The sequence below is a fragment of the Phyllostomus hastatus genome, unplaced genomic scaffold (genome assembly GCF_019186645.2).
Source record: "Phyllostomus hastatus isolate PE091 unplaced genomic scaffold, TTU_PhHast_1.1 phas_scaffold_190, whole genome shotgun sequence".
In the NCBI taxonomy this organism is placed as follows: domain Eukaryota; kingdom Metazoa; phylum Chordata; class Mammalia; order Chiroptera; family Phyllostomidae; genus Phyllostomus; species Phyllostomus hastatus.
In genome coordinates this window covers 120,883-132,699 of record NW_025334014.1, presented here as the reverse complement: position 1 = coordinate 132,699, position 11,817 = coordinate 120,883, and the positions used below count along the sequence as shown (strand labels likewise).

The 11,817-nt window shown below is 34.9% G+C and overlaps 1 protein-coding gene across 1 annotated transcript; it reads left to right on the top strand.

The window, feature by feature from the left end:
• Positions 1-5,387: 5,387 nt before the first annotated feature.
• LOC123832472 (olfactory receptor 5D14) lies at positions 5,388-6,326 on the top strand. Its single transcript, XM_045860117.1, has one exon. It carries the CDS (start codon positions 5,388-5,390, stop codon positions 6,324-6,326), a length of 939 nt encoding a protein of 312 aa, XP_045716073.1.
• The last annotated feature ends 5,491 nt before the right edge of the window (positions 6,327-11,817 follow it).

Here is an 11,817-nt window from a genome sequence, read left to right as displayed (position 1 = left end):
TGTCTGTTTATAGTGGTAAAGAGACCTGTGCTCATGTTAATGCATTTTACACCTGGTAGAGCTAAAGGAGTTTATCATCACCTAGCCCTTAATATTTTTAATCTTAAAACACTTATTTAAGAAGAAGAAGATCAAAACTATGACCAGTAAAATGAGTAGCTTACAACTGTCAACAACTGAATCCAAAACAAAAAGAAAACAAAGCAAAGCAAAGTATGTAAGCAACAGGAAACAGAACAGAATCATAGGTGTGCAGATTAATTGGAATGATTATTACTTGGGAGAGGGGAGGTGGAGAATGGTGGAAGAGGTATAGGGATTAAGAAGCATAATTGGTAGGTACAAAATAGACAGAGGGATGTTAAGAATAGTATAGGAAATGGAGAAGCCAAAGAACTTATATGCACAACCCATGGACATGAAGTAAGGAAGAGGGATATCTGGAGGCAATGGTGGTACCAGGAGGAGAGGGCCAAAGGGGGAAAAATTGGGACAACTGTAATAGCATAATCAATAAAATACATTAAAAGTAAATAAATAAAAATAAAATGTCAAAAAAATCCACCAATGAATGCCAAAATAGAAAAAAGAAAATTTCTCCAATAACTCTGCCCTGAAAAGCTAATATAATGCAATTGTCACTCCTTACCCTCTTAACATTATTTATGTTTTTTCATAGTAAATGATATATTTTTAACAGATGCAACAATTTATTTGTCTGTTATTTGTTATTGCTAGTAGAATGTAAATTCTAAAGGGGCAGAATTTTCCTTATATTATTGTTGTACCTTGTAGCTCTAATGCCTAGACAAGAGCCTAGAAAACACATTGGACCTTCAATGAATACTTGCTGAATTAATAAAAGAAGGAAGAAAAAAAATTTTAGACTAAATTAATGCCATTTAGAATTTTGTCCCAGTTACTTGGGTAAGTATGATTTTTGGGTGATGTCTCCTCAATGAATGTAGCTCCCACTTGAGTTCCACCAAGCCAAAAGAACAGGAATAAGATTCTCAAAGGTGATCATAGGTGGTTACATGAATTCTTCTGCTGTTGATTATTGCACTGTGGAGAACATTTGTATGTCTAATTGTAAGTATTTCTTTTACCTGGACACTCTATAACCACCCAGCTACTGCACAGGTGTCAGGCCACAAAAATGATGCTTCCATCATCAATAGTAGCTCTCATAATTAAAGTTGAGATTCATTTTAAAAAACTGATCAGGTTCATTTTAGATATCTTTCCCTTGAGCATTTTAATTCAGATTTTGGAAAGATTGAAGAGTTTATTCAGCATTGTTGTTAATATTTTAGGCAAGTTTAATTCCTTTGGATTACCTAGATTCAGAAACTCAGACCTGTGGGGTTCTGGATATAAGTGAAATAACATCCTGGATTAGAATGATCCTGGTTCACCATGATGGGATAAAGTTGTTTATGTAGGTTGGAATAAGTGTCAGAATACTTGTGGATCATTCCACATTTTTCCTGGCTAAATTTCTTTGGGGCTCTGGCCAAGGGATCATTTTTCTTTTTGGAGAGACAGGAATAATATCTACCAGTATTCCTGAAATATGACACCTAAAATATTTATATTTCAGGAGTAATTATTCATAGTTCCAGAGAAAAAGTGTCTGTAATATGTGAATAGTTTGCAAAATATCTGTGTACATATCTGTGTTAGCAATGTATACTTACTTGCTGTATTAATGTTGCTATTAAGAGTTCTTAGCCCTGGCTGGCGTAGCTCAGTGGATTGAGAGCGGGCTGGGAATCAAAGTGTCCCAGGTTCGATTCCCAGCCAGGGTACATTCCTGGGTTGCAGGCCATAACCCTCAGCAACCGCACATTGATGATTCTCTCTCTCTCCCCCTCCCTTCCTTTTCTCTCTAAAAATAAATAAATAAAATCTTTAAAAAAAAAAAGAGTTCTTATAAATGTTGCCCTGTCTTAAAACAATAAAGGAGAATTTATAATTTTCATATAGGAAAACATTCAGATATCAAAATAAATATTCCTGTTTCAAAATTAAAACACTTTCTACTGAAATACATGGGAACATTTAAAAGGGGAACCTCAGAATAAGGGAAAAGTTTGCAGCATATTCAATTGACTAAATATCAATATTTACAATATGGAAATACTTATGACAATTTAATTAAGAAAAGGCAGTAAATGAAATGGTGACGAAACTGGAAAAATATATGAAAGAAACATTCATTTTATCCTTGCACATTCTCCAAATATTATTTTTCAATGCATACCATGACATGAAAAGTTATGGTAGATCACTGCTCTGGAGAAACTCAACACATGCACAAAAATGGATGTACAAAAATCCTCAGCTTCATGCTGCTTGTAATGACAAAAATGGAAATAGCCTATCTGACAATGATGGTTATATACAATTGGATACTATACACATTGAAATGATTGCATTAGAAAATGTACCTTTTATTTATAAATCTCAGAAATATCATTTAATACCATTTATATATTTCAAAAGCAGAATGAATAATATACATTGAGTATGCATATTCACATTGGTACAAAGTAAACAAAAGCATGGGAATGAAAATCACCAAGTTAAACATGAAGGGTGGGGTAGGGGAGTGAGGTGGCAGAATGTTAAAAAAGGGTCTTTAGTCCAATCATAATGTATCACTCTAAAGAAAACAAGCAAATACTAATTTTTTTCCAAGTCAGTCTCTTAGTCCTTTAAATTTGAAGGGATAACTTAAAGCACAATTCCTTTGCCTTTGCTGAGAAAAATACATCCCAGAACTTAGTGGCTCAAAGCAATTGGTTATTTCTTGCCATTCTATGGGCTCCGTGCATGATCTTTTTGCAAGTCTGGCTTGGCCTCATCTGGTGGCTATAATCATTTGGGAGCTCTGCTGGGGTTAAACTTCCAAAATGATGTCACTGTTTAGTTAGGTGACTGGGTGCTGGCTGTTGGCTGGGGTGCCTTGGTATTCTCCCATGGAGTCTTTCATGTGCTGGTAGGTTACACTGGCTGCCTAATGAAATAATCTCTGAACAGTGTTTGAAGAGACTGGAAGTAGGAGCTGAAAGGCATCTTGGTGCCTCTACTCCAGATTCTATTTAACATCGTAACAAGTTTTCATGATTAAACATGTCAAAGTTCTAGCTTGCTGGATCCATCCCTGTGTTCTCTAATGGAAGCATCACTCTTCTAAACTACTACAGCTCATGGTTCCACTTATGGTAAGCAGAGATTTAGTTGGTGGATCATTAAGGGTAAACAGGTTGAAGAGCCACTCCCATTTCCCCCCTGCACCTAGAAATTCTGTGTTCTATAAATTACTGGAAAAATAGCAATATGTACTGGTTTTAGATTTAGAACATGTAACACATCCTGCAGGCCATTGCCCCATCCCTCTGAAGTATTGCCAACCGAGCTTGTCCCATTACTGAGGTTTGAAATGCTGTTCCAATGTTTCAGGCACACTGTTTGAATTTCTGAACACTAAATGTGTTTTCTTCACCATGGTCTTTCAAGGGTCACCCCAGGGCAGGGCTTCAGCCTGGCAGCTGTCCACTTATGTGTGGTGCCAGCGTATCATGTTGAATCATCTGAAAATAAGGCCCCGATGTTTTCTTCCATATTCAAGTTGTCATAAAAAAAATACCACATACGGCTGCAAGTTCAAGCTTTGAAGGACAAAACCATACAGCAGGAGCATGAACCAAGGTCACCTGAACCACTTAGTCATGTGGTTTACTTGTATCTTCAGGAACAGGAGTGCTGTTGACCACTGTGCATGCTAATATTATGGGTTAGTGGAGAGACAACATCCCGCTCAGGAGGTGGAGGCTGCACAGTAACACGGTTACTATGGCTACTCATTCAGTCTCTTTCAGGGTCTATTAAAAAAGTCAAAAGCTGTTTCTTAAAACATGAAGACTTCTCAGCAGAGGAAGTTACTACCTTGTTTTAAAATCCTGGTGGTCTAACCTGTAATTCTCTAGAGGAGTTCCTCCAAAGGTCTGCACATCCTCATCTCTGATATACTTCAAGAACAATCATATACGTGGGGTCACTTGTTGCAAAATAACACAGCAGCTGGCATTGCAGACTGGACTTGGAATTTTCTCTTGTTTTGGGACCCACAAAAAATGGGCAATATTTTGAGTAACTTTGTAAACAGGTTGGAGTACTTTGCCTAAAATTGGTGTGTGCTGGCCACCAAATCAAAAGAGGCCACTGAATTTTGGTGTTGAGGAGGCAGAATTTGAGAAATAAGGCAATTATTTTTATTGCCTTAGTTTTATTGATTCCAGGGGGCACTTTGGTTGTGTGCAAAGAAAAGCTGGTAGTCCATTTCATGCTGCAATTTTTCTACGTAATTTCAAAGAAATTTGAGTCATTAAAAATGGCATAAGAGACCTTCATTTGTCTTAATTATCCATTTGGATGCTTGGGAGAAATAAGTTGGTAGTGAGTCTCCAGAGTGTGAGTCCCTCGGGCTACCGAGTGCGATGTAAGAGCCCTGTTTTCCCCATCACACTCAGCTTACAAGAAACAGGGGTGGTGACCTGTTTCTCTGTAGCAGGTAAGTTTATTTAGGTTTTTATGAAACAGTGAGCATGTTTTCTAAATGTGATAACTAGGGTTTTCTTTTATTTTTCTTTTGATATTAGTAAATGTTATCCAATTCTGAGTCCAATTGTATTAAAGAAAGAAGTTAACCCTAATGGAGGTACTTGACATCAAGTCCATCGACAACCATTTCACAAAGAACAGAATAAATGTGCCACCTGGAAAGAGATAGTCATTCATATCCTCTTTATATGCACCTTATATTGGTATATAAACTTTCACAAGCAAGCATATTACTTAGTTCTGAGAGAACTGAGCATGACAAATCTTGGGACCCTTAAGAAGCTCAAGATTTCTCTAATATTTTACTTTATCCTTAGAATAAAAACATAGTCTCTTGAATATTTTAATTGATGTATATGTACAGGCTAAATATAATAGTAATATATGTACTTTTTTGAGGCAAACAATTTACATGTCTTCACAGATTCACTATGCATGCATGTACAAACATATCAGCTATGTGCATGTTATGCTACTAGCTAGTGTGAATGTACACACTATAATATGATAAGTGTTTCTTATGCAAAGACAAATTGCAATGGAGATGAAAAGATGTTTTAGAGACTCAGCCTGGTTTGTTACATCCATAGCAGTTATCAGAACAAGACATGTTCTATATGGAAGAAACTAAGACCCAAACTCTTCTCCTTTTCTTTGATCTACCACAGAAATTCATGACGTTTGTCACTTATTGCCATAAATTTCTTTGACAGAAAAAATTATTTCCCCCGACCCCTCCCTTCAAATATATTAGGGTGATGGCAGCAAGAAATATGAGTGTGGAGACAGTCTTTGTCCTCTTGGGTTTCACAGATTACCCGGAGCTTCAGATCCCTCTCTTCCTCGTGTTTCTGCTCATGTACATTGTCACTGTGGTAGGCAATCTCGGAATGATAGTAATCATCAAGATTAACCCCAGGTTTCACACCCCCATGTACTTTTTCCTTAGTCACCTTTCTTTTGTTGATTTTTGTTATTCTTCCATCGTTACTCCCAAACTTCTGGAGAACTTGGTCATGGCTGATAAAAGCATCTTCTACGCTAGCTGCATGTTGCAGTACTTCCTGTCTTGCACTGCTGTGGTGACCGAGTCCTTCTTGCTGGCAGTGATGGCCTATGACCGCTTTGTGGCCATCTGCAATCCTCTGCTCTACACAGTGGCCATGTCACCAAGGCTCTGTGCCCTGCTGGTGGCTGGATCATATCTCTGGGGCATGTTTGGCCCCTTGGTACTCCTTTGCTATGCTCTCCAACTAAACTTTTTTGGGTATAATGTAATTAACCACTTCTTCTGTGAATATACTGCTCTCATTGCTGTCTCGAGCTCTGATATACACATTCCCCAGCTGCTGCTCTTTGGTTTCGCCACTTTCAATGAGGTGAGTACACTACTGATCATCCTCGCTTCATATGCTTTTATTTTTGTGACTGTACTAAACATTCGTTCTGCCAGTGGGCGTCGCAAAGCCTTCTCCACCTGTGCCTCCCACCTGACAGCCATCACCATCTTCCACGGCACCATCCTTTCCCTCTACTGTGTGCCAAACTCCAAAAACTCTCGGCAAACTGTCAAAGTGGCCTCTGTCTTTTACACAGTGGTCAACCCCATGCTGAACCCTCTGATCTACAGCCTGAGGAATAAAGATGTGAAGGATGCCTTCTGGAAATTCATAGACACAAAAGTCCCATCTCACTGAACCAACCTCAAAGGATATTTTCAATCCCCAAGAGAACAGGAATAGAATCTGAAACACTTCTAAAACCTTTAGTAAATATTTGCATGAGGTTTTTATGGATGTCTGTGATGTTACCATATTGTGACTTGGTTAGCTCAAATCCCTTGAAGGTGCCAAAGAAGTTAATTCTGGGATAAATTCCACAGGGTTTTGGTCTATAAAGCATTTATTTCTTCAAATTCTGTAAAAAAAACCCCACATAAAATACTACAAAGCACAATAGGTGGTTCATACGGAGAATAAAGTTACTGAAAGGATGATCTTCACTCACCTTAGAAAAGGTCTTTCTGCTTTGTTACTGCACTTGACCATGGGTGGCTTGACTTTAAATGTATTTGTGTTGTGTGTCACTGAAGCATTGTGTCTTTGTTGGGAGGTACAGAGGTATATGCTGTGTGATAGAAGCAGGAATAAGTCTTTGCTGATACTTTCCTTCCTGGGAATCTGTGAATTCCATGAATGGACAGTCATCTTATATTGAGAAATAATTGACTTAAGACAGGAACTTAGTTGACTACAAATCTAGTGCCCTTTTCACCAGAATACCTCTGAGACTATTAGTCTGAGAGGTCATGAAAATTAATTTTGTCACTTGGAAATGACAATCACTGGAGTCACTTTAATATCCTTAGATTATGTGTGGATATTCTTTCTAAAAAGGCTGCATTCCAAGTCTTACCAGGTCTGGAAATTTCTATAAGCATTATTCAGTCTAGTGCATACATGTTAGGGTCAAGGTGAAGGTAATATACATTTTATCTGGGAATATTGAGGAGTCATTTCAAAATTTCTGTTATAATATTTTTATGAATGACTAACAAGCATGAATATCTTATAAAAAAACCTTAAAAATCAAAGCAAATTATAGTAGGAAGGCTATCCCTATAGAATTTAAAATTAATTATAGACATTATTATTAAAACAGTGTCATATTGGAACAAATAGATGGTCATGTGAGAAGAAGATAAACCTCTTATTTCACATGCCTTGAGACAGTTCTAAAACAAGTTTAAAATTTAGATTATCTGAATATACAAAACTTCTTGGCAAAAACAACAGAAAAAAATTAAAAGGACCAATAAAAGGCACTACTTGTATCACACATAGTAGAAGAAAAAATGACAACTTTATAGAGAAATAGACATAAGATATAATTAGCTTATAAAAAAAGGAATACAAACAAACTTTAAACATATGAAGAGTTATTCAACTTGACTCAGAATAATAAACTACTCAGAATAATAAACATACAAATAAAAACTGCCCTGAGCTACTGTTTCTCGCCTATGGAAATGGAAAAAATCCAAAAGTTTAATGACAAATCCTGTAAATTAACCTGCAAGGAAGCAGATTTTTTTATACACTGGGGAAAGTAGGTAACCTATTACATGTGATTTGAAGTACTAGCAACATTACATATAAATTTATCCTCTTTCAAAACATTCACAGGAATCTGCTCCAAAGATAGAGTATTAAAATATAAATCATGTATTCACATGATTCTTTATATTTTAATGCTTAAAATATAAAGCATTATCTATAATAACAATAGACTGAATAAAATCCAATATCAAAGTGGTTGAAAAAACTATTGGTCACAATAAAGTATATAGCTGTGAAGATTGAAAGTCTCTGTGTATTGCTACATGATAACCCTCCAGAGTTTATTATTAAATGAATAAAAAGATAAAAAGCAGAAATGTTTTTACAGTGTGGTAAATTGTGTGAAAAAACGGAGAAAGGTAATATAAAAACTGATAAAGATAAGGAGAGATGCAAAAAAGTTTTAAGAATGTACCTTAAAATATAGCTTAGATTTGAGGGAAATGTAGAATTTAACTTAATTTAAAAGACACCCATTTATGTCAAACTGTATACAAAAATCTCTAAAAATTACAACAAGGTAAAAACAAATGAATCTATTTATAATAGAAACACAGTCACACAGGGAAAAACATTTTCTATAAAGGGCTTTAAACATAACGTTTTGAGTATACTTCCCCATTATGCAATGCTTTTTTAGTGTAAAATAAAATAAATAATCATTGTAACTGAGTTTATTGGCATAAGAGAGGAGTTACAGCTCTAAAGTAAGAGAGGTAAATAAAGAACTCATCTTAATTTGAATTAGAAATTCAGTTTGAAACATTTTTCTCTTACAACAAATACCACTGAATAATCACAACCTAATAGCAATGAACATCCTTATTCCCCAAAATTCTCTCTGAAGAAAAATCTTTGCCCTCTAAATAGAACCAGAATTTCTTGGAAAAATAAGTGATTTGAAGTCTGAGGTAGAAAACATAATGGGAATACTGTTAGTAGCTGGTAGGTTCATTTCAAAGAGACATAGGAGACAATTTAAAATGGCTTCCAATGTCTTGGGATTAACATAAAAATGAATATGTACTGAAATAAATTAAAAACATCAAACACATTTAATTTTAAACATTTAAATCTAGATATTATAAAAGAAAAACAAATCATTGACTACCATTAAAGGTTGCTGTGGGGTATCAGGTAATTACTCTGAAAATTGATAAAAGAGATACTTATTCTGTTGATCCTTTATGAATTATATCTCAGGGTTACCTAACAGTTAATGAGGGGAAGTTCAGAAGAAATAAAAACAGATAAAAAGATGGAATTAGAAAATCACAATTTTAGAACTAAAAATGTGGGTCAAGATTTTGATTCAATAGGTATTAAAATCATTCATTAAGCAAAAAGTTGGGAAAATTTTATTTATTCATTTATTATTTTATTATTTAAAAAATAATTTTCTGCTTTTAACATGCACATATTTTAGATTTGGTCATCATTTTCACATATAGTCAGAGAGTCTTCCAGAAGAATTTCAGATATCAGGGTGGGAAATTGTTAAGTGAAGTAACCATGCTGACACTACCTGAATCCACAGATCAGACTGAGCATCACTAGAAGTCAGATAACTAGTTAACATGTGCCTCATAATTTCATGCAACTGGCAGTAGTCAGAACCACCTATACATTTTTGCCTTAAAAAATACTAAGAGTGAACCTGAACTAATAAAGGTTATTTTTTAAATTTATTTTCTACTGAATTTATTGGAGTGACATTGCTTAATAAAATTATATGTTTCAAGGGTACAATTCTATAATACATTACCTGAATACTGTATTGCGTGTTCACCACTCCAAGTCAAGTCTCTCAATGCATCATTTTTTAAAAGAACTGGTGAAGCAACAGCTTAAATGAGACCAGATGAAGCAATGAACCAAAGAGAGACTATGCAGCTCTGGAATATGAACACACACAGAGGGAACAACCACATAACAACAGGGACAAAGTTATAATAACCAAATTTACTTGAGTCTTGATTCAAACTATGTGTAAAAATATACCTTTGAGATAAATGGGGAAATTTAAACATGGATTTAGTATGACATGACATTAAAATTCTAGTATTATTTCTGTTAGGTGCAACTTTGGCATGGATATTTAATAAAATAGCTGTCTCCATGGTGGTTACACTTTTTATAAAGCCCTATTAATGACTTAGTTCTCTTCGCAAGTGGGTTGATAAATATAATATCCTACAAGTATAATTATGTTTTAAATGATTCCAGTTTACAAGACTGGAAGTCAAGGACTCATTGTCCGTAAAAGGTCCTCACTTCCCATAGTCCCCTCTTCCAAGCTGTACACAGGAATGCCTTGCCAAAAATATATTTGGGACAGGAAAAAAGTCAGTGTGGCAAGCAGTTCCTGTAGTCGCTTGTTTTGAGGCTTATGGCATTGGCTGAAATACTTTTAGTTTCCTTGAAATTCTTCAAAATACTTAAAGGGTTAATATTACATTGATAAAGCTATTGGTTGTATGATTCCAGATTATTTCTGGAGATCTGAAATTATTCAATAGTAATTTCTTAATGAAAGTACACTGCCATAGTACTCTATAAATATTATCTCATATTTTGTTATCATTCTAAGGAATACCAACATAATTGCATAAATATATCTTTAAAGGATACTCATAGATATACTGAGTAGGCTTCCTTCCTTTTCTTTCTGCCATAAACAATCTCACATGGAAATATCCATATTATATTTTTGATAAAGGAATGTAGAAAGTACAGAACATCACCACAAACTGCAGAATTATTGAAATGCATAAAAAGCTGTCTATTTGACAGTCAATTGTATTTGTTGTTGCCTTTGCCCCAAACTCAACACTTCCTCCAGTCATTTGCATAACTTTATAATGGTCTATGATCAAATAGCATCTCATTGGTTTTGTTTAACCTCTTTATTTAAAATGGCTCCTTCAATTATATATTTTAGCATTTATTACCAGAAAATGATTACATATTTATTTGTTTTTGTATTCTCCATTAAATATAAATTTATTGGTAAGGGGACATTCTTTCTCTTTTCCCCCCAATATCTAAGTTAGTACCTGGTTCAGGATAAGCCTGTAATAAATATTGGTTTAATGAATGAATAAAAGAATGAAGGAATGAGTCATTATGTATCCTTATTGTGTGCTCATCCTCCTTTCCCTGTTTCCTGTGCCAGAGAGCAAAGTTCACAAAATAGTCACTGTGTTCTTTCTGATCAATGAATACACATCCTTCAATCAGTCCATGTTCAATGGTATTGCTTGTTACCACAGAGGGGTTATATATCTTTTGAGAGAAAAGTTTTAAAGTGATTTATATGTGTATTATTCATATATCAATAGAATAGCTTTGCATGTAATGGATAGGCAAAAATATTTGCTGGATGAAAGGGCATGATGAAATGTTGGTAAAGCTACTTTTAAGATTTTCTAAAGAGAATATTTGAGATACTCTTTCCCATTTATAGGCACTTTCACCGTGCTGAATTTGATTTTGAAATTTAAGATTTCTATGGTAATAAACCTGACAAAAGGTGGGAAATTCAGCACAGTGGACATTTGTTTTATTTTATTTTGTTTTTATTTTGACAGCCCAGTTTCATTAATCCCTTCTAAAACACCGTTATCATTCTTTATGAACTATCTCTTCTCTGCATTCAAATTCCTCATAGTTGTGGTACATGTGCCTCTGTTCACAGTTCCATGGAAGATCACAGTTTTCATTCAGTAAAGATTCGTGGCACTTTGTGATGCTCACTAACCTAGGACCTTGAAATACATCAGTGAATAAAACAATAAAAAAATTTTCATTTACCTGGAACTTTTATTCTAGCAGAGGGAAACAGGCAATATATCATAAATGCAATAAATAAGCATTAAAATGTATTTGTACCACAATAAGTACTTTAAACACTAAATAGGGTAGTAGGCTAACCCAGAAGTATAATAGCATGGCCATTGAAGGTTTCACCACAAAGAGGCATCTGAAGAAAAACTTCAGGGAATGCATTCCAAAGTAGAGGAAACACAAGTGAAAAAGGCCATAAGGAATGTGTGCTTAAAAAAAATTT

Excerpts from the sequence above, each read along its gene's own strand:
- LOC123832472 (XM_045860117.1), top strand. The coding sequence starts at position 5,388 with ATGGCAGCAAGAAATATGAGTGTGGAGACAGTCTTTGTCCTCTTGGGT.